The sequence below is a fragment of the Bufo bufo genome, chromosome 3, assembly GCF_905171765.1.
Source record: "Bufo bufo chromosome 3, aBufBuf1.1, whole genome shotgun sequence".
In the NCBI taxonomy this organism is placed as follows: domain Eukaryota; kingdom Metazoa; phylum Chordata; class Amphibia; order Anura; family Bufonidae; genus Bufo; species Bufo bufo.
Window position 1 is genome coordinate 369,591,061 of NC_053391.1, and position 23,805 is coordinate 369,614,865.

General features: G+C 46.5%; 1 protein-coding gene across 2 annotated transcripts; it reads right to left on the bottom strand.

Annotated features, from left to right (window-relative positions):
- Nucleotides 1–23,805, bottom strand: AK2 (adenylate kinase 2). Of its 2 annotated transcripts, XM_040424595.1 has the most exons (7): nucleotides 23,662–23,805; nucleotides 17,394–17,519; nucleotides 17,200–17,310; nucleotides 6,491–6,585; nucleotides 6,300–6,372; nucleotides 1,242–1,437; nucleotides 1–616 (listed from the first exon to the last, which is right to left on the bottom strand). In XM_040424595.1, exons 1-7 carry the CDS (start codon nucleotides 23,752–23,754, stop codon nucleotides 609–611), a joined length of 702 nt encoding a protein of 233 aa, XP_040280529.1. In that variant the 5' UTR covers nucleotides 23,755–23,805; the 3' UTR covers nucleotides 1–608. The 2 variants fall into 2 exon arrangements, with proteins under 2 accessions (XP_040280529.1, XP_040280528.1); XM_040424594.1 differs by lacking the exon at nucleotides 1–616 and having other exon boundaries at nucleotides 791–1,437.

The following is a 23,805-nucleotide window of genomic DNA, read 5'->3' on the forward strand; positions in this document are numbered from 1 at the left end:
TTGAGTCCTGTACACAGTTTATTGCTATGTTCTTAATATAAGGCACTTGTGTGGATCTGCACTGACAGATAAAAAGGATCACGAGTAGAATGAAGCAAACTGTCCAATAAGGGCCAAATGTATTTTTTTCGAAAAAAGTGGAGGTCATTCTATGACACCTTGGTTGTTCATTTAAACTTGTTCTTTAAGCAGAGATTGTTAGTGCATCTGATAGCAGTCACAGTTCTAGTTTTGCCATCATAGGCATTCCATGGAGAGAAAGAGAGAAAAACCTAAATTTGTCACCAGAATTTGTTTCATCATTGGTTAGTTCAAATGTGGATTTTAATCAATACAAAATGGTTTCCCAACAGATCTAGGACAGCTCTTTGTACCTGAGAACACAGACATTGCTCATAGTCACACACCTCGTCAATGAGGTCAGACATACTCTAGCTTCCGCAGAATTAAAAGCTTTAAGACATGGAGATGAACCCAGTAAATTTTGGGCATAGAGACAAAACAGCAGCAGAGGAATTGGCGAGTCTACTCAGTCCTCAGTTTTTATATGCAGTGCCCTACTCTTGTGCACAGGCTTGTAGACAACACACTCCTGGGATGGCTGGGAATCAGTGAACTGAAATGAATGAAAACATAAAAAAATGAATTGGAATATAGGCCAAAATTAATAAAAAAAATAAAGTGAAAAGACGAAGAAAGTGCACCACAAAAAAAAAAAAAAAAAGCCAGCAACATACAGGAAGCTGAGAGGAAAGACACAATTTTTGCATTCAGAAACATCTATAAATCATTATTTTACAAGACTTTTTATTAGAAAGGATAGTAAAAGTCATTGACCATTGCAGACACAAGCAGTCACAGTAACTCTATGCTTAAAAGGAGTTTTTTTGAGGAGTAATCAATATTAAGATAGGTCATCAATATCTGAGCAGTAGAGGTTCAAATCCCACCACCACATCTGATCAGCTGTTTGATGAGGCTTCTACGTAGGATAGTGACATCACATTCATTGGTCATGTGGACTAGATGCAGCTTAGTACCGTTCAAGAGACTGGGCAATATAAGCACAGCTTGAGAACAAGCCATCAATACTGAGCCCCTGAAAAAAACCCATTAAATCACATCAGCCGATATCCAAAAAGGTCACTTTAACAACCAACTCCATCATACTTTATCACCAGCACATAAATTAGCTTTACTCTTTCCATAGGATTATCACAGAAATATAACAAGGTCTTTACTGCGTGCTTTGGAGAAAGCTGCCAAGATGCTTGCAAACACAACGTCTGGAGATTGTGAAGCATCCACCGCCGTGTGGATTCCATGTTTTTGATAGTAGTCCACCAATGGTGCAGTCATAGTGTGATAGGCCTCCAGTCGAGATTTCAGAGTAGTCTCGTTGTCATCGGAGCGTTTGATCAATGGTTCACCAGTCACCTGTGGAGCAGATGGGAATCCAATTGATAGGTAAGGCTTGACAGATGGGAATTTAGAATGCAGCAATACCAGAATTTGGACTTAGATTCTGATACCAAGTGTAGTATCACGATTCTCAATACCAAAAAGATACTTTGGAGGTATAAATGAGATATATTCTCTGTGCTTTTCCAATCGATTGTACACATCCAGCTGCTTGATTTTGCTGGAAGACTACTGTTTCAGCCACAAACCGCGCATGCGCTAGATTACCCGGTGTAAGTGAATAGTGGCCACTGATGAACGGGATCCTCCATCAGCAGTGGCACGCAGGTCAGGAGACCTGTGTGTAAACAAGGACTAATTATATTAACCTCTTCCTGACATGGTGATTTCCCGTTTTAGCTTTTTACTCCCTGCCTTCCCAGAGCCATAACTTTAGTTTTCCGTTCACACAGCCATATAAGAGCTTGTTTTTTTGCACTATTTAATATTGCATATGAGGTAGTTGGAAAAAAAAAAAAATCCAGATGTGGTGGAACTGGGAGAAAAAAAACACAAACAATTCCGCCACAGTTTCATGTTTTTTTTTTTTTTTTTAGTTCCCTTACCGTTCTGACCCAGAGAATTAACAATACCACATTTATATAGTTTTTCTTTTCATCGCCAAATTTTGACCCCCATAACTTTTTTATGGTTATGTCTAAGGAGCTGTGTGAGGGCTCGTTTTTTTGCAGGATGATCTGTCGTTTTTGACACCATTTTATGTGTATGACTTTTAGATCAGTTTTATTCTTTTTTTCTTGAGAAGCGATAAATTGTCCATATTGATTTCCCCCCCGCCCCGTTATGCTATTCACCATATAGGATAATTTTTAAAAATATTTTAAGATTACAGGCGTTTTTAGTTGCAGTGATGCCTATGATTTTTTTAATTTTGGGGAAAGGGGGCAATTTGAATTCATATTTTTTTACTTTTTTTGAGCCCCCATGTGGACTACAACACAGAATCATTAGATTGCAATTTGTACAAAATAAAGGAATTTTAAACATTACAATATACAATGGCTAGCACTGGTGACTTGCAGTGCTGGAGTCCTAGGTTCGAATCCGACCAAGGACAACATCTGCATGGAGTTTGTATTTTCTCCCAGTGTTTGCGTGGGTTTTCTCTGGTTTCCTTCCGCACTACAAAGACATACTGATAGGGACCTTAGATTGTGAGCCCCACTGGGGACAGCTTGATGCTAAGGTCTGTAAAGCGCTGTGGAATATAGCAGCGCTATATAAGTGCATAAAATAATCAGTATATTCCAATGCAGTGCTGCCACTTGCAGGCCTGCATTAGTACCGTATATACCAGTAATAGACCTAGAAGACTAGTACAGGCTTTGACGTATTACTCAATGGAACACCTTCTGCGATCTCAGCCAGGGGGAGGCGTTCCTGTCTGGAAAGTGCACACTTCTGGGCTCTTTGCCTTTCAGATGCCATGGTCCCATTTGACAATGGCATCTGAGGGGTTAAACATCCACCATTTGCAGACATTAGCCCTGGGTGTCTGCTGTGTGAAACAGCCGACACCCAGTAGCTATGGCACGTGTTTCGCTCTGGAACGGGTGCCATCTTTAAAGACCTGACATGTCGGGAAGGGCTTAAACCTGACATCAGTTTAATAATGCTTAGTACTAGCTGCAAGCATGTGCTTTTAGCAGCAAATGTGCAGCTAGTAATATAAACTGGCCAACCCCTTTAATAGTAAGTAACTTTAAAAGTAAATAATCAAATACCATATTGGGCAACATGGGGTTAATGTGGGAGGTACTTAACTGGGTCACTTACTATTAATGTGAGGCACATGGTGTTATTACCTTAGTAAGTAGGCCAAAACACAGCCTGTGGGTAGCATCAGGTCCATGTTCAGGAGGAGTGGGGCACTCATCTAATGCCACCACCCCCCTCACCAGCACTTTTTTGGAACTGCACAATATAATAGGCGCTGCTCTCTTTCTAAGTGCAGCATAAACCTCAGCCATATCATAGGATTGGTTCTAGAATTTTTTGCAGCATATAGGTGCATTACTAGAATCTCCTACTCTGCACCGCTGTTTAATAGCATTTTCTCATGTATTTTTCATACTATGCCCACCTTTTGTTTCCCCTGATGAGACTTTTTGATAGCGAGACATGCATGTAGGGATTAACGGTTATAGGGCAAACTAGGGCCAGTTCATTTAGGGAAAGGTTCCGGACAGGGTCGCCCTCATCAGAGCGGGTGCTCTGTGGTTAGGCTATCAGGGCCAGAATAGCACCCCCATTATAGGGCCATATAGCATGTAGTCCCCGTCCATCTTTGGTTTATAACCATTCCCTCTCTTCTCCGCACGGACACTCTTATTTTGCCTGCTGGGAGAATCCAGACGTCCTGGTACCATACAACTGAGTTATCTCAAGTGCCGCTGAGCACTTTTACTTGTACTACTTTAAAAGCTTCTCGTCTCTATTGTGGACAAATTTTGTGACTATTTATTCTGACAGAAGCTTCTTGTTTTTGTTATCATTTGTGTATTTATTGTGTATCACGAGGGCTCTCTCTTTTAGAAGATAGGATTAAAAGTTAAAGGGGTTCTGCAGTTTGTTTAAAGTGATCTATCCTCTGGATAGATCATCAGCATCTGACCGGCAGGGGTCCGACACCCGGGACTCCCGCCGATCAGCCAGTTGAGAAGGCAGAGGCGCTGGCAGTAGTGCTGCGTCCTTCTCACTGTTTACCGCAGGCCTAGTGACGTCACGACTAGTATCAACTGGCCTGGGAGGGGCTAAGCTCCATTCAAGTGAACAGAGCTTAGCCCCGCCCAGGCCACTGATACTAGTCGTGACGTCACTGAGCCTGCGGTAAACAGCGAGAAGGCCGCGGCACTCCTGGAGAGGCGCTGCCTTCTCAAACAGCTGATCGGCGGGGGTCCCGGGTGTCGGACCCCACCGGTCAGATGCTGATGATCTATCCAGAGGATAGATCAGTTTAAACAAACTGCAGAACCCCTTTAAAGGGCTTCTGTCACCCCACAAAACTTTTTTTTTTGTTTTGTTTTTTTTGTTTACTTTTAATCCCTATACTGCGATTTATGCATACATACTGTAATTAATCATTTTGGTTCAGCAGATTGTTAAAAACGTACTTTTAAAATATGTCAATCAACATGCGGAGGGGGCGTCTTTAGGATAGGAGGATGCGGCTGCTACCAGCAAGTAGCCGCTCTACTTGCTGGTAACAAGGTAATTTGCATATTTTAAAAGTACGTTTTTAACAGAATCTGCTGAACCAAAATGATTAATTACAGTATGTATGCATAAATCGCAGTATAGAGATTAAAAGTAACCAAAAAAAAAAAAAAAAGTTTAGTGGGGTGACAGAAGCCCTTTAAGTTTTATAAATATACTTAGCAAATTTTGGATCACTTTTCAGTTTATTTCTTGTTAGTAAGTGGCACCCATTATTTATTTTACATAGGCGGGCGGCTTCCGTTTTTTGCAGACCGCAAAAAACGAACGGTCGCGTGCATGAGGCCATAATGGCAACATAAGGAATAATGAGTCACATCAACCCAAATGTTCCTTTATGTGGCTGGCTGCTATATGTTATCTTTGCTGTTGCCTTTATTTCAGGCTGACTAATACAAGATTCAGTAGCACTATACTAAACCCTGAATGGATGGCGTGAACATTATTTCAGTGATAGACATAGCTGTGATCTGTGACTAGAGCTTGGCTACACTGCTTATTTGAAGTCTGTGGTAGTCCAAGACACACCTACTGTCCTCAATTGTTCTGGCCCCTGTTCTCCGAGGCCAAGTTCAGATGGAAAAATGGCAGAATAATCAATAGCAGATTAGTAGCTGAAAATAGGTCGTTTGGTGGCAGATTTCTAATTTGGTGGAGGTTTTAGGAGTTTTTACAAGCGTATTAGGGTACGTTCAAACAACGAATTTGGAAAACCCACAAAAAAAAAAAAAAAAAGCAGGTGCTGTCTCCCACTGAAAATAACGAGAGGCTTTTTAGAGGCGTTTTCAAATCAGCTACTGAAAAAAGAAAACTACCTTTTTACACACACACGGCACAAGGTGGAGTTTTTATCATTAAAGTCAATGGGAAACTGTTGGTGAGTTTTGAATGTGGATTCAGCAGCAGAAAACGCCTGTCTTCCGCTGCTGAATCAGATTTTAGCGGTGTGAACATACCCTTACAATTTATCCCACAAAAACAAGTCCTCATATGGCTATGTCTATGGATAGATATTTGGCTTGGCGATATTCCTCTGTCATATCCCAAGATGTAGTAAAAAGTCAGATTTTGAGTCATAGGAAGTCACTTCCACAAGGTGGTGCTAGCGAGATGTTCTCCTTGGAGGATACCTCTGCATATTCTTTCCCATGGAGCGTTTCCAGCATGCAAGTCTCCATAACATGGAGCGCTTCCAGCAAGTGGAAGTCAATTGGTGCTTGTTTATCATCTTTTTCATTTGAGGGGGATTTGAATGAACATTGGTTCTTGCAATTGTTTCTTCAACCCCCTCCTCACAGATAACATTGTAAGGAGTACATTCCCAATTTACATGGGACATAGATGCACGCCAATAATGGTTTTTAGATGTACATAAAATGTGAATGGCTGAAGAACATTTTCTCCCTAGGGCATCTTTACACAGGTCAATGATTGGGAACAACCGATTGTTCAATTGCTCGACTGGCCCGTGTAAAATTATTCAATGGGTTTCCTGACAGGGTAGTGATCAGGAGGGTAAGTGTTTCCTAACTGACCTCCGGAAATGCTGACCACTGTAATACGTTTACTTTGGATGACAGGGCAAATAGCTGCATACTCACATCATCTTTCATGTGCTCTTTAGGAGGATTAAATTCCTCATGGTATGACCGTCCACTTGATGGGTGGATCAACCTGATTCAGGAAAAATGAAAAGAATTCTCGCAAAAGAGCAATGTATCCAAATCAATAATAAAATAAGGAAGGTACTGCATCTGTTTAAAAAAATTAAAATAATGAATGGATTCATTACCTTCCACAGATTCTGCGTACAAGCAAAGAGTCATCCACACTAAATTCAATAACTGAATCCAGATTTTCCTGTCGTTTTTCCAGAAGACCATCAAGCTATTGCAATATAAAATGGGAAACATTGTCATCCAAAGTTAATACAGCATAGTATAGTTTATTAAGCTGGCCATACACAAGATAGCTGATAGACTGGTTTCTCTCCCGGTCCTCCCATACATATGCATGCTTAGCCATGAATGCATGTAGTGAACACAAAGGGGAGAAAGCAGTTGCCAGATTCCTCTGGCAGGGGGTTATTTCCCCGCTAGCAAGGATCAGGGAGTTGAAATCTAACATGTCCAATCCTCATCTCTCCTGACATCAGCCATCAGGGGAGAGTCAGAAGGCCCAATATACACTATGTCAGGGATCAGCAACCCTTGGCACTCTAGCTGCTGTGAAATTACAGTTCCCAGCGTGTACACTTCAGGTCCATTCACACATCCGTAACGTGTTTTGCGGATCCACGGATCCGAAAAACACGGACAGCGGCAATGTGCGTTCCGCATTTTGCCGGCACTAATAGAATATGCCTGTTCTTGTCCGCAATTGCGGACAAGAATAGGACATGTTCTATTTTTTTCAGGAACGGAATTGCAGACCCGGAAGTGCAGGTCCGCAATTCCGTGCCCGGGCAGCACATCGTACTGCCCTATAGAAATGAATGGGTCCGCAATTCCGTTCCGCAAAATGCGGAACGAAATTGAGGACGTGTGAATGGACCCTTACTCGGCTGTTTCTGTAACTCCCATAGAAGTGAAAGGAGGATTATAGCAGTTGTAATTTCAGAACAGCTGAAGCGCTGGAGGTTGCTGATCCCCGCATTAGATGGTCAGCAGAACCTGCTGAAGGCATTGGGTTTGGCTGATACACATCTCATTTGTATGGTCAGAGTTAAAGGGGTTTTCAGTATCTGATCAGTGGGGGTCTGACACCCTGGACCCCTGCCGATCAGCTGTTTGAGAAGGCAGCTGCGCTTCTGTGAGCGACCTTCTCTCTTCTTTTCCTAGGCCAGTGGCGTGTCATGTGGCCAAGGTACAGCTCAGCCCCATTCAAGTGAATAGGGCTGAGTGCGATACCAAGCATGGCCACTATACAATGTACAGAACTGTGCTTAGTAAGCTGTGAGAAGGCAGAGTACCACTGCCTTCTCAAACAGCTGATTGGCAGGGTCCCGGACCACCATCAGATACTGATGGCCATCAGTTAAAAAACAAACAAAAAAAAACAAAAAAAAAAAAACTTATTCTAGGGGAAAAAAAACATGTGGTAATCACATCTGCTTTCTTGACCACTCTAGTGGTATATACAATTTCAGATCATATTAATAGGCTATTATATGATTCCAAGTTCCATAACAACAAGCTCAGGGCTCGTGCAGACTGCATGCTGCCCCCCTTTTTTTCTTTTTTACTCCTGCAGAAATGTTCAATCCTTGTCCGCAAAACAGACAAGAACAGGACATGTTCTATTTGTTTTTTCGGGGCCGTGGAACGGACTTACGGAACAGACACATTTTTGTGCGGTCTGCATTTCTTGCCAAAACTACAGCTGTGTGCATAAGCCCTTAGATTGGTCGTACATATTAGATAACCGACGTTACCTTTACCAACATCCCCATAAGAGCACGCTTAGTTGATCCTCTGACATTTTTGGTGATTCATAGAAAGGGTGCAGCAATAGCTCTCCCTCCACAATCACAACAGGCTCCTATAAAACCTGCTCACCTGAGATTTATTCAGACTAGAACTGGGCATACATCTCTCTCGACTCCCAATCCTTTACACACGCATGCTTGAAAATAAGGGAGAAAGCCACTGCCAGGCACTTCTATCCAAATCCAACATCCCCAATCTTCCCCCCCCCCCCCCCACATCCGCAGAGTTGGGAGATCACCTACACATTCAAGGTTGGATGGCAGGCAGAGGTCGCAATAACGCCTGTACAAGCGTCAGACGCCTGTTCAGGCCATTTTACTTCCTGAAAAAAAGTCTAAGGCGCACCGAAACGCCTTAGAGACTTTTCCCTGCCATTCATCAGCGCAGTGAGCGGCACAGGCAGTGCAGAGATGCTGCTGCTGCCTGAAACAACCAAACACAAAGCTCCTTACAGTAAGGAGCTTTGTTATTGGTCAGTTTGAGCAGGCTGCCGGAGCTTATGGCACACCACTCTGAAGTGAGGAAGGAGGCGCACGATCGTCACTGGCGGGGTAAGTGGCCTTGCTGTGAAATTTAGTGGGGGTCCCGGATCTGAGCGCCTTGTTTTTCTCTATAATGAGGAGTCTGAAGCGCTCAGCCGAGCGCTGTCTCTCCTCCCTGCTGGGTGTGGTAGTGAAGACGGCCTCAATAGAAGGTCTAGGGGACCGTCTTCACTACCGCGCTCAGCAGTGAGGAAAAGTGGCTAAGCGCTTCAGACTCCCGCTTATAGAAGTCAGCGGGGGTCCCAGCGCTGGACACACCAACAGGAGACATACAACCTCCATAACTGACAGACCTGTCACCGGTAGACCTCTACCTATGTCACCTGTCAGCTTTTCTATGAATCCATCAAGGATAATTCATTACAGCATGTTCCATCAGATGCTGAACTAGACATATTGTGTGCTATAAGGATTTCTTCTGTAATGCGGCGCCGCATGGCGGCACGTGGTGCCACAAGGACTGCATGTGGCCATTTACATCCTCCAGGACATACAGTCCCTCCACCAAGCGTATGAAGTCTTCGCTGTAAGACTGTATAATCCAATAACCACAGCGGTGGTGGCAATTTTGTGGCATTATCTGGTGGCATACTATCTGTCTTCCATGACCCATTGCCCTAACTCCCCTTTATAGCAAGATCAAGCACAACATAAAATGACAGCCTCTAGATCAGGGATCAGCAACCTCCGGCACTCCAGCTGTTCTGAAACTACTACTCCCAGTATCCTCCTTTCACTTCTTTAGGAGTTACAAGAACAGCTGAGCAAGTGTGCATGCTGGATGTTGTAGTTTCACAGCAGCTGGAGTGCCGAAGGTTGCTGCACCCTAGATCTACAGGTGAGAATGGTGGTTATTAGGGATCGACCGATATTGATTTTTTAGGGCCGATACCGATAATTTGTGAACTTTCAGGCCGATAGCCGATAATTTATACCGATATTCTGGGTATTTTTACTTTTGAGAAAAAAAACAAAAAAATTTCCTACACAAATCTGCTGAAAATTAATATGTTTATTGTTAACGTGTTTTTTTTATTTTTTATTTGTAAATCTTTCATTTATACTTAATATTTTTGTGTTTTTTTTTTTACTAACTATTAGCCCCCTTAGGGACTAGAACCCTTGTCCTATTCACCCTGATAGATCTCTATCAGGGTGAATAGGAGCTCACACTGTCCCTGCTGCTCTGTGCTCTGTGCACACAGCAGTAGGGAGCTTATCATGGCAGCCAGGGCTTCAATAGCATCCTGGCTGCCATGGTAACCGATCGGAGCCCCAGGCTAAGGCTACTTTCACACTACAGTTCAGAGCGGGTCCGTCTGATGTCTGCTCAGACGGATCCGCTCCTATAATGCAGACGTTTGTATCCGTTCAGAACGGATCCGTCTGCATTATAGTTTGAAAAAAATTCTAAGTCTGAAAGTAGCCTGAACGGATCCGTCCAGACTTTACATTGAAAGTCAATGGGGGACGGATCCGTTTGAAGATGACACCATATGGCTCAATCTTCAAACAGATCCGCCCCCATTGACTTACATTGTAAGTCTGGATGGATCCGCTTGCCTCCGCACGGCCAGGCGGACACCCGAACGCTGCAAGCAGCGTTCGGGTGTCCGCTTGCTGATCGGAGGCTGAACGCTGGCAGACTGATGCATTCTCAGCGGATCCGCGTCCACTGAGAATGCATTAGGGCTGGACGGATGCGTTCGGGGCCGCTTGTGAGCCCCCTCAAACGGAGCTCACGAGCGGACACCCGAACGCAGGTGTGAACACTGCTGGGGCTCCGATCGGAGGAGGAGGGGATCCTGTGGCCACTGCCACCAATGATTAATACTGGGGGGGGGGGGGGGGGCGCACTGCGCCACCAATGTTTTTACTATTGGGATTGGGATGGGGGTCGGCGCACTGCGCGACCAATGATTAATACTGGGGGACTTGGGGGGCGCACTGCATATACAGGAGGCGGGAGCTGGCTGCAGAATCACATAGCCGGCTCCCGACCTCTATGAGCGGTAGCTGCGATCTGCGGCACCTAAGGGGTTAACTACCGCAGATCACAGCTACCGCTCATAGAGGTCGGGAGCCGGCTATGTGATTCTGCAGCCAGCTCCCGCCTCCTGTATATGAATTAATGAAAGACTTATCTTCATTGGTGGAGCGGTGGCCACAGCCCCTCCCCTCCTCTTGTCTCCTCTCCTGCCATTGGCGGCAGCGGCAGCACAGGGGGAGGGAGACACTGCTTCCTTCTCCCCTGTGCTGCGGAGGGAACACAGACCGCTGACGGCAGCGCGTTCTGTGTTCCCAATACATTATCGGTATATCGGCAAAATAGATGCCGATAACGATCAAAATCCTCAATATCGGCCGATAATATCGGTAAAACCGATAATCTGTCGATCCCTAGTGGTTATCACTGCATGATAACGTCATCCAGATCCACAACAGGTGACTGTGGCGGTGGGAGCACCTGGCACCAGAGGTATGTGCCCGTCTTTCGCTTGTGCCCTTGGCACCACCACCATCCATTGTGCCTGTGTCCTGCTCCGCCAGTGCCTCAGGTCTCTTCAGAGTCTACCAACAGCCCCGGTGGCACAGACTTACCCACCTGAGAGCTCATCTACAAGGACGCAACTTTGGTGGGCAGCAATGGCCATGTGATGGATGGCAAACCCCAGTGACCAGCGACACAGAAACAGCAGCAAAAATTAAAAAGGATTGTCCCAAGATCAACACTATTTACCTATCCATACTTGACCCAGAGAACATTAGAACATGGTAACCAAGGTGGGACCCCCAGCGATCATGTACTTGAAGGGGACATGTCTGTTTTAGTAATGACTTGCATTTCCCATGCAATAACAATTCTGGGGAATCAATTCTTGTAACTCTATATTGTAGCATTCCTCTATTATTCCTACTAGAACTTATGAACAAATTGCTAGTAGTCTGCAATAAAGGTCCAGCGGGGGGTTACCAGTTGACAGCACTGATTGAATAATATCAGGCTGTGCGGCAACACCCCCATCTGGACCTTCACTGCAAACTGCTAGCAAATCATTCATAACTAATAGCAGAAATAAGAGGAATGCTGCAACATAAGGTCATAAGAATAGATGCTCCAGGATTGTTATTACATGGGGGGTGCAAGTAATTTCCAAAACAGACAAATCCGGAGAGGTGAGGGATCCTCTTTAACGACAGGATCTTAGGACAAACCCTTTAAACCTCATAAAATCACTGCAACAGTGACCTCAGTGGTGCCGACCCCCCCCGTCAGCGCAACAGTGACCTCAGTGGTGCCGACCCCCCCCGTCAGCGCAACAGTGACCTCAGTGGTGCCGACCCCCCCCCCCCCCCCGTCAGCGCAACAGTGACCTCAGTGGTGCCGACCCCCCCCCCCCCCCCAGCGCAACAGTGACCTCAGTGGTGCCGCCCCCCCCCCCCCCCAGCGCAACAGTGACCTCAGTGGTGCCGACCCCCAGTCAGCGCAACAGTGACCTCAGTGGTGCCGACCCCCAGTCAGCGCAACAGTGACCTCAGTGGTGCCGACCCCCCCGTCAGCGCAACAGTGACCTCAGCTAAATTTTAAATTGTCTAAGTTTGCTATTTATGCATGGAAGACAGTTCTAGAGTACTAGTAATGGTTTCCCTGCATAAATAGCAACCCCTTAATGTTATGTAGACCTTCGTATTAACTATTTGGATTACTGTAACTTTTGTACAGTGAGATGGTAAGAGGAGTATTTTTACTGTTCCAGAAAAAAAAATGTAGCCCGACCTCTGATGGCAGGAGTGGCCAACATAGATCTAATGTGTATGGCCAGCTTAAAAAGGACTATACATTAGTAAGTGGCTTGTTTTAAAGGGTTTCTGTCACCAGAATTAACCCTATTAAGCTAGCTGACATTTAGCTATGTGCTAATGTCAGCTGAACCGAACTAGCCTATTGCTACTTGTATCTATGCCCCCGTTACTCCTGAAATATAACTTTTCTAATATGCTAATTAGCCTCTAGGTGCAGGGGGGGGGAATTGCCCCTGCTCCTAGAGGCTCCGTTCTCCCACCTCTGGCCACGCCCTGCTACACTAGATTGACAGGGCCAGGCAGCCTTCACCTCCAACTGCCGGCCCTGTGCGCTGGGGAAATCTCGCGCCGTTCAGTATTCGGCAGGCGCAGTGAGGAAGCCAGCGAGCGCCCTTCACTCACTGCGTCGAATACTGAACGGCACTGCGCAGGCACGAGAATTACCCGGCAGACAGGGCTGGCAGTAGGATACCAACGCTGCCTGGCCCTGTCAATCTAGTGTAGCAGGGCGTGGCCATAGGTGGGAGAACGGAGCCTCTAGGACAGGGGTACTCAACTAGTTTTATTAAAGGTCCACATACCTGGGTCTGCAGTCAGGTGAAGGTCCGAGCTGAACGCCAACAGTACAGATGCCATGCGATCATGTGATCCATGCGCGTGGGGCGCTCTGACGTTATAGTGGAGCGCCCCGGGTAAGTCCCAGAATTAGTAATGGCCACATTAGTGCCCCAGTAAGAATAATGCCCCCAGTAAGAATAATGTCCCCATTAGTGCCCCCAGTAAGAATAATGCCCCCATTAGTGCCCCCCTTCTCTGCATTCACCTGGCTGCGGTGAACATTCGCTGCTGAGTGCACGCTCAGGACCGGTGCTCCAACGTGATGACGTCTTGTAGGTCCTGTCCTGAGCTTCTAGTCAGCAGGGAGTGTTCTCCACAGCGTCAGCAAATGGAGATGGAGGTACCGTCATTTTTTTTTTTTTTTTACTAGCACAAGTAGCGGGGAGGTAAAGGCTGTACTAATGGGCGTTCCATGATGGAAGCGCTCATTAGTAAGGGTACTTTCACACTTGCAGCAGGACGGATCCGACAGGCTGCTCATCCTGTCAGATCCATCTTGCCACTACTTCGCCGTGCCGCTGCTCTGTGCCCATCGACTATAATGGGGATGGGGGCAGAGGCCGCCAGACTAAAAGTACTACATGTCCGACTTTTCCGTCTGGCGGCCTCACGCCGTGCACTGCCATGCTGCACCGTAGCTCCACTCCCGCTATAGTCAATGGGGAGTGGCAGTCCGGCGAAATAGCGGCAGGACGGATCTGACAGGGTGAACAGCCTGTCGGATCCGTCCTGCCGCAAGTGTGAAAGTAACCTAACAGTCCTGACAGGAAAATTCTGCCACCGGCAAGGGAACTAAAATACCAGCCTTGCTGGTGAACTACTGGCCGGGTGGCAACCCAAGCCACGGAACAGACATATGATAGTTTTGTTCCGCATCCAATTCCCATTATTGGGGGATTGGATGCGGCCCCTTAATTACAATGGGGCCACAAGAGATGCAGACGGCACACTGTGTGCTGTCTGCATCTTTTTCCGCTCCATTGAAACTAAGGGGTCCGCATCCAATGCCCCAATAATGGGAATTGGATGCGGAACAAAACTATCATGGTTTGATGGGGCTTAATCATTTTATTTAATCAGGTTACCTTTAATTTTAAAGAAGATGGCCCAGGAGAGATGGGAACAGGACACTGACTGGAGTCCTTTCCTGCAGCCAGGGACGTGTTCCCGCCTCTCTGTAGCCCTCTCCACGCCCCCCTTCCTTCCCAAATGTGACATTTATTTCATTGGTGGCGGCGGTGATGTCCCTCCCCTCTCCAGCAGCTTGAAGCTCCCTTACGTGCTGCCGCTGCTGCAGAGGAGGAGGGACCTGTGAGCGCACTGAGGGAGAAAGCGCTGGTGCCTGCATGTGGAGGGAGCCGTCTCTCGGGCAGGAAGAAGTGCGCCGGTAAGCTCCTCCTCCTGCACGTACCAGAGTGTGCAGGAGAGGAGGAGCGCTACATGTCTCACTGCGCTCAGCACTCTGGGAGTGGGACAGGAAGAAGTGCGCCGGTAAGCTCCTCCTCCTGCACGTACCAGAGTGTGCAGGAGAGGAGGAGCGCCACATGTCTCACTGCGCTCAGCGCTCGGGGAGTGGGACAGGAAGAAGTGCGCCGGTAAGCTCCGCCTCCTGCACGTACCAGAGTGTGCAGGAGGAGGAGGAGCGCTACATGTGCAGTGCTCCAGACAAAAAATGACCAGGAGCCATTGGCTCCTAAACTAAAAAATTTAGGAGCCAAATTACATTTATTAGTCGCCAAATTTAAAATGTATATAATTTTTAAAAAAAGGACTTTGAGAAGATGAGACGCAGGTCCCAGTAGTGAGCCAGCACTACATATAGGAAAAAACAGCACCACATGCCTCTCACAGCCAGGGACATCTTCTGGGGGACAAGGTGACAAAAAATGGCGAATTGCGTGGTTTAGAGGTTTTTTTTTCTGTTACGGCCTTCACCGAGCGGGAATATTTTTTAATATTTTAATAGCTCACACTTTTTGGGACGTGGCGATATGTAATAGGTTTATTCTTTATTGTTTGTACATTTTATATGTAAAACTGGGAAGGGGGCCATTTAAACTTTTAGTATTTTGGTGGTTTTTTTTTACTTTTTATTTAACAACCATTTCTTCCCTTAGGGACTAGAACCTGGATCTTTTCATCCCTTGTGCTATTCACCCTGATAGATCTCTATCAGGGTGAATAGGATCTCGCACATCTCCCTGCTGCCCTGGGCTCTGTGCACACAGCAGCAGGGAGCTGAACATGGCAGCCAGGGCTTCAGTAGTGTCCTGGCTGCCATGGTAACGATCTGAGCCCCAGCAGTGTAATCTGCCACTGCCACCACTGGAGGGGATGGGACCCTGTGGCCACCATATAACAATGAAGGGGGGGACGGGGACAGACTTGTGGCCAGTGATAATGGGGGGGGGGGGGGGGGGGAGAGGCTTTGGGGGGGGGGGGGGGAGCACTGCGCCACCAATGAATGTAATTAAAAAGAGGACCTTTGGTGGGTCCAAAGAATATGAACTTAATAGCAGGCTGCATAGAGCGGCGCCCAGGGATCTAAGTGCACTTACTATTATTCCTAGGCGCCGCTCCGTTCGTCCTCTGTGGCCCCCGGTATTTTCAGCATTCAGAGGAAGGAGGAGGAGACGCCAGTGTCTCTCCTTCTCCCTGAGAGCAGCGCTGTCCAATCACAGCGCAGAGCTCAGAGACAGGGAGAAAAAAACTCCCTGGCTCTGAGCTCTGTGCTGTGATTGGACAGCGCTGCTGTCAGGGAGAAGGAGAGACACTGGCGTCTCCTCCTCCTTCCTCTGAATGCTGAAAATACCGGGGGCCACAGAGGACGAACGGAGCGGCGCCCAGGAATAATAGTAAGTGCACTTAGATCCCTGGGCGCCGCTCTATGCAGCCTGCTATTAAGTTTATATTCTTTGGACCCCCCAAAGGTCCTCTTTAACTCCTTCATACAATTGTCTGCAGCGGTATAACAGACCCGGCACCCGGCCTCAATAACAGGGCATGCGATCTGTGGCACCTGAGGGGTTAATTGCCGCGTATCGCATGCCCTGCGTGCCGGGTCTGTGATACCGCTGCCTATACTTATGTTTTACATTCATTGGTGGCGCAGTGGCGACAGCTCCTCCCCTCCTCCTCCCCTGCTATCTCCCCATTGGTGGTAGTGGCGGCCGCGTCACAGTGGAGAGGGAGGGACTCCTTCCTTCTCCACTGTGCTGTGCTACTGAAGGGAACTTAGGCTGCGCAGGATCGCGGCAGGACAGTGACACACAGTGTGCAGGAGAGGAGGAGCGCTCTGAAGGATGGCCGGGGTCCGGACAACTGGCGGCCGCGGTCCGTATTTGGACCGCGGTCCGCCAGTTGAGTACCCCTGCTCTAGGAGAAGGGGCACCTAGAGGCTAATTAGCATATTAGAAAAGTTATATTTCTGCAGTAACCGGGGCATAGATAAAAGTAGGAATAGAATAGTTCGGTTCAGCTGACATTAGCACATCGCTAATGTCAGCTAGCTTAATAGGGTTCATTCTGGTGACAGAAAGCCTTTAACTTTCTCTACATGATAAATTCTATTTGCTGAACTGACAAAATCCCTTTAAATGTTGCCAGTCAGTATATTGCTTCAATACTATGCACAACTTCCTATATAGAAGGGCTCGTTCACACGACCGTTGCTGTACTGCGGCCAGCATATGCGGATCCGCAATACACTGGCACCATTCCGTGTGCATTCCGCATCATGGATGCAGACCCATTCACTTCAATGGGTCCGCAAATCCGGAGCAACGGAATCATGGAACTCTAGGTAAGCACTACGGAGTGCTTCCGTGGGGTTCTGTTCCGCAAAAAGATAGAACTTGCTCTATCTTTTTGTGGAACGGACGAATGCAGACCCATTCAAGTTGAATGGGTCTGGATTCATCCCGGTGGCCATACGGAGGTTGCCCGTGCATTGGGGACCGCATATTGCGGTCCCCAATGCACGGAACGGCCCACCTACAGCCGTGTGAATGAGCCCTAATACAGAGGATACAAATAGGCATAAAAATTACCATCTCTGCTTGCTTGACAGTGCGAGGAAATCCATCTAGTAAGAATCCCTTTTTACATTGGGGTGTATCAAGATTATTTTCAATCAGCTCTACCACCATTTCATCACTGACCTAAAAACAGAAGAGAATAAATCATACAGCAATCGTTCTACATATTACGTGTGCACGTGTACAGCTGATCTGGACATACTGACCAGTTTCCCAGCGTCCATTGTGGCCTTCAAGCGTTTGCCCAGCTCAGACCCTGAAGCCACCATGGCTCTTAACATATCTCCTGTAGCAAGGTGACACACACAGTACTTTTCTGCCAGTTTGGGAGCCTGGGAACATAAAAACAGGGTTATAATAAGACACATTATAAGTAAGACCTGGGCTATATGATCATTTCAGAGTGGTGGACCAGAAGTTCAGTGGGTTGTAACAGACGTGTCCAGTAGAAACGTACGGTGACCAAAGCAATCACTTCACTTCTCATTTACTAGTAATACGAAAACCGGAAGAGGCTGCACATGTGGAGCTCCGACACGGAACTGGGAGGACTACAATCAGTTGCCATTCACCTTTATGTGCATCAGATTTGGTGAAATCCGCAGACATTCAGTCCAGTGTAGACATACCCTAAAGATACCGTATATTTGTTGCCCAGATTTTTGTGACTGAAAACCAAACTTTTGAATATGGTTGTTTCTGCAAACACCAACTAAGGGTTCATGCACATGAACGTATTTTTTGTCAGTAACCGACCCGCATTTTTTGCAGGTTGGATACGGACCTATTCACTTCAATGGGGGCCGCAAAAGATACGGACAGCACACCGTGTGCTATCTGCATCCATATGTCCGTTCTGTGGCATCTGCAAAAAACATAGAATATGTTGTATTCTTTTATGCATTACCGACAAGAATAGGACTGTTCTATTATGGGCTGGACATTCTGTTCCACAAAATGCGGAAAGCACGCGCCCATGTTTTGGGGATCCCTAATTTGTGACCCGCAAAACAGGCAACAGTCATGTGCATGAGGCCTAACTCAAATCTACTGCATGCGAATACACCCTTAGGCCTCCTGCACACGACCGGTTTTTTTCCCCGTTTACTGGCTTTTTTTTTGCGTTCCGTATACGGAACCATTAATTTCAATGGTTCCGCAAAAAAAATGTACTCCGTATGCATTCCGTATTTCCGTTCTGTTTAAAGATAGAACATGTCCTATTATTGCCCGCAAATCACGATCCGTGGCTCCATTCAAGTCAATGGGACCGCAAAAAAACGGAACACATACGGAAATGCATCCGTATGTCTTCCGTTTCCGTTCTTTGCTGAACCATCTATTGAAAATGTTATGCCCAGCCCAATTTTATCTATGTAATTACTGTATACTGTATATGCCATACGGAAAAACGGAACAGAAACACAACGGAAACAAAACAACGGATCCATGAAAAACGGACCGCAAAACACTGAAAAAGGCATACGGTCGTGTGCAATAGGCCTTAGGGTGCTGCCACACACAGTGTTTTTTTATGCATTTTTAAAGCCAAATTAAAAAAATGAATCGTTAATTCCGCCGCAGAACAGAATGCAGGTATTGACACTACATCCCCACAGGCTAACATAAGGGATTTCTTTTATGTTGTGGATTTTGTTGTGGGAAAAATTACGTGTGTGAGGGCACCCCAAGGCTGGGTTCACGTGTGACTGGATGGCTGCAGATTTGCAGTCGCAGATTACAATGCTGCAGATTTGACGCACAACAAAAGTACCAGCAAAGTGGAAGAGAATTTCTGAATTCTCATCCACACGCTGCATAAAAAATAAAAATGCAGTACTGCGGGTTTATAATCTGTAGCATGTCAATTTATACTGCAGATTTTTCCTATTCCAAAGGCAACAAATGTATGGTTTTTTTGCAGATCGAGCCGTGAGCATGCTGCCAGTGTCTTTTTCACTTCCATAGAAATGTCCTATGCCTGTCCGCAAAATGGACAAGAATACATGTTCTATCTTTTTTGCGGGGCTGCGGAACGGATGTGCAGATGTGGACAGCAGAGTGTACTGTCCGCATCTTCTGTGGCGAAAAAAAAAACGCAGATCGGATGTGGACCAGACAAAGGGTCGTGTGCATGAGCCTGAAGGGTATAATCCACTAATTGGACCTGCCTATAGCAAATCTGAAACGCATTTACTAGAGGTGGTGGACGTGCAGATTGAAGTTAAAGGGATTGTCTCATTTCAGCAAATGGCATTTATCATGTAGAAAAAAAAGTTAATGAAGGCACTTACTAATGTATTGTGATTGTCCATATTGCCTCCTGTGCTGGCTGGATTCATTTTTCTATCATATTATGCACTGCTTGTTTCCTGAGGTTACGACCACCTTGTAATCCAGCAGTGGTGGTCGTGCATGCACACTATAGGAAAAGGTGCAGGCCACTCTGGTGGCCAGAACTGTGGGAGTGCACATAGTCCATCACAGTGTACAAGCATGACCACCACTGCTGGATTGCAGGGTGGTCGAAACCATGGAGACAACTAGTGTGTAATGTGATGGAACAATGAATCCAGCCAGCAGAGGAGACAATATGGACAATCACAATAGGACATTAACTTTCTCTACATGATAAATGCCACTTGCTGAAGTGAGACAACCCCTTTAATGCATAAGGCTGTCCTTCACAAAATAAGTTGTTTTTGGTCCAGTTGAGGACTTTGGAAAAGGACAAATCCATTCACAGATATGATGGAAGGATACGTTGCACATGAGATCTCTTACAGCAGTTCCTTGCAGTCATATTCCAATGCCTATTAATAACTCATTTATAGAGGACCGGAGGATCGCTCGTTTTACACCCCACCTGGAAATAGTCCAAAACTGTTAGCATTCCCCTCTATAAATGTCTCAAGTGGTCTTGGTAAAATGTAGATTTTGTACAATAGTATGCTCAGCAGTACGTGCATCAACCTGAGAAGGAAGAGTCAGACTGAAGGTCACATCATTTACAGGGCAAACATTTGGCCCGGTGACCAGAAGCACAGTCACTTGTAACTCTGCCCTGGGAAAATGTACACATCAGATTACATCATTTAAACTCTCCGTTTACCCATTTTTTCATAACTAGGGCAGAGGTAAAGTGGAACCAGTCACATGGCGGCTCTCGTACTTCGGAGGCCCTTCTAGATTATGAAAGGTGTAACCCGATTGGCTACTAAGGCCAGCTCCTAGCACTAGTTTTGCTGATTAGATGAATTGAATGATTATCATCTACAGCTGTCTGGTAAACCCCATTCGGTGGTTTGACATTTTTTTTTTTTTTTTTTAAAGCCACTGCAGTTTTTAATGCATTTTTTGCCAAACCGGAAGTAGATCCAGTAAGAAGTATAAATCCTTCCTTTATATTCCATGTTCTTTTAAAATCCACGACTAGTTTTGGCTCAAAAAGACTGGCAGAAAAAGTGTGGCTTTAAAAAAAAAAAAAAAACCCCCACTAGGGGTCATTATCAAAACGCACCACTCCAGAAACCAACATTAAAAAGTCGAAACTTTTGCAACTTCTTGAACGTCCGTGGACCTACATTTAGGCACAGGAAACGTTTTTACACAGTCCTCATCACTGGAGAGAGGCAGGGGCTGGTGGGGGCGTCCCAGGGTCATCAACCCCAGCAAATTCACCAATATTTACTTCTGTTTCCAGGGGTAATGACAGGGCCTGGAGTAGATGTCAATCTAGGCACACCGACTGGCAGCGGATGAGGCCTGCAATTCATCACAAATTGGAAGAGCAGGGGTATCAAATGTTGGTTTTGGTAAAATGCTAGCATTAGATAAATGACCCCCACTGTGTATGAGACCATGCTTCGAATGTACACTGGAATGCAGACCGCATTTTATCTAGAACTTGTATATAAAAGTGAAAGTTAGTTCTGACGTGCCTTGATGGATCTTAATCAAACTTAGTACATATGATCCAACTTAAAATATGGGTGAGTATTTTATACACTAATGTGACTGTAGCTGCTGAGGCACCGCTTCTCACTGCCTCTGATCTCCCCTGCATGTGCTGCCTAAGGCTCCATTCACATGTCCGCATTTGTTCCGCAACGGACCTATTCATTCTCTATGGCAGGCATCCTCAAACTGCGGCCCTCCAGCTGTTGTAAAACTACAACTCCCACAATGCCCTGCTGTAGGCTGATACCTGTAAGCTGTTCGTGTATGCTGGGAGTTGTAGTTTTGCAACAGCTGGAGGGCCGCAGTTTGAGGATGCCTGCTCTATGGGGACGGAATGGATGCGGAGTGCTCTCCGCATCCGCATTTCCAGAGAGCGCCCCCAATATTCTGGTCCTCAGCTCCAGAAAAAAATTAAAAAAAACATATCCTATTCTTGTCCGGACAAGAATAGGCATTTCTATGGGGGTGCCGGCCGGGTGTATTGCGGATCCGCAATGCACTACGGACGTGTGAATGGACCCTAAGAGACAAGGGGGGTGGGGGAAATTTATCAAAACTGGTGTAAAAAAAAACTAGCTTAGGCTACTTTCACACTAGCGTTCGGAGCGGATCCGTCTGATGTTTCATCAGACGGATCCGCTCCGATAATGCAGACGTTCGCATCCGTTCAGAACGGATGCGTCTGCATTAAAACTTAGAAAATTTTCTAAGTGTGAAAGTTGTCTGAGCGGATCCGTTCAGACTTTACATTGTAAGTCAATGGGGAACGGATCCGCTTGAAGATTGAGCCATATGGTGTCATCTTCAAGCGGATCCGCCCCCATTGACTGTGCAAGCAGCGTTCAGGTGTCCGCTCACTGAGCGGAGCGGAGGCTGAACGCTGGCAGGCGGATGCATTCTCAGTGGATCCGCCTCCACTGAGAATGCATTGGGGCCAGACGGATGCGTTCGGGGCCGCTCATGAGCCCCTTCAAACGGTGCGCACGAGCGGACACCCGAACGCTAGTGTGAAAGTAGCCTTAGTTGCCCAAAGCAATCAGATTCCACCTTTTATTAGAGCTCCTTTGGAAAATCAAAAGGTAGAATCTGGTTGCTATGGGCAACTAAGGCAGTTCTCCTTTATACCAATTCTGATAAATCTCCCTCAAACTGTTGCCCACAGCTTTCATTTCACTACAGCGCTTTAGAGTCTAACAATACTGTAGACCTATGTTTACCAACTTGTGGCTCTCCAGCCGTTGCAAAAACTACAACTCCCATCATGCCTTGATGGCTGCAGTAGAAACTGAATAAAACAAGGTGCGGTAATGCATTTTGAAGCATTCTGTTCAGTTACGTTTTGTCCCTATTGACAATGAATAGGGAGAAAATGGAAGCGTTTTTTTTTTTCCGGTATTGAGACCCTATGATGGATCTCAATACCGGAAAACATTAAAGGGAACCTGTCACTGGGATTTTGTGCATAGAGCTGAGGACATGGGTTGCTAGATGGCCGCTAGCACATCCGCAATACCCAGTCCCCATAGCTCTGTGTGCTTTTATTGTGTAAAAAAAAAAAAACATTTGATACATATGTAAATTAACCTGAGATGAGTCCGGTCCCAGACTACGGGGACTGGGTATTGCGGATGTGCTAGTGGCCATCTAAGAGCCCATGACCTCAGCTCTATACCCCAAATCCCGGTGACAGGTTCCCTTTAACACTAGTGTGAAATCAGCCTCAGGTTGCATTCATTTCATTGTTCTGCTCTCTTATAGAGGCAGGACCACAAACATAATGGAAGCCCTGTCTGTCACATGACAGAAACTAACAGCGCCTGACAGACCCCAATAACTATACCAGGTGCCCCTCAGGATTCCATCAGGGGACCGTTCCCTTTTCTGAAGAAAAGAACAGCACAGCATCCAGCACTATTTTGTCCAGCAATTTTAGGAGAATCCTTGATGGGGGCTTCAAACAGCTCATCGGCAGGGGCGCGGAGTGTTGGACCCCTACTGATGGGATCGCTCTGTAAAGGCTGGACAGCCCCTTTACATTAGGGCGCTAATAGAGATATATAGGTATGGTGCATGGCTTGTTCTATATGCTTCACAGGCTGCCATAAACAGCAGCCAGTCATGACCACTTACAGCCTCAGGAGTGGTCACTATTGTAAAGGAAACTATCACCCCTATATTATTTAGACAGTTCCCTTTTAGGGTTCCATTGAAATTCACCGCAGGCTGCTGCAATGCATTCCGTTATGGGGGTCAGTCACATCTAATAGATATATACCAGGCTGAGATACCATGACCAGCCACAGGCGGCGCTACACTGCGCCTATGAAGAAGCGCTTCACTGACCACGAACCGACGAGCACTGAAGTCTATGGACACCGCGACAGCCAATCACAGGCCTCCACGTCACTACCCACAGCCTCCGGGTGCCCAGCACGCTTGGTGTCAGGTAGAGGACGTGAAGTATGTCGGAAGGCAAAACGTGCATAGTGGCATGGCTGGTTCTCAGTTCTTTACCTGAGTGCCCTTTCCGGCTCCCGGCGGCCCCAATAAGATGGCTCTGATCCCATCCATTACTGCGCTCCGTTCTGTGCCTTCCCTGGGAGCCATGTTTCACGCAAGAGAGCCGAACCCACTAGTCTACTACTCATACCGATAGTG

Excerpts from the sequence above, each read along its gene's own strand:
- AK2 (XM_040424594.1), bottom strand. The coding sequence starts at position 23,754 with ATGGCTCCCAGGGAAGGCACAGAACGGAGCGCAGTAATGGATGGGATC. Across the intron at positions 6,586-17,199 it reads CTGTCAAGCAAGCAGAGATG|CTTGATGGTCTTCTGGAAAA; the intron begins GTAATTTTTATG and ends ATATTGCAATAG. Across the intron at positions 6,373-6,490 it reads GTACGCAGAATCTGTGGAAG|GTTGATCCACCCATCAAGTG; the intron begins GTAATGAATCCA and ends TTCCTGAATCAG.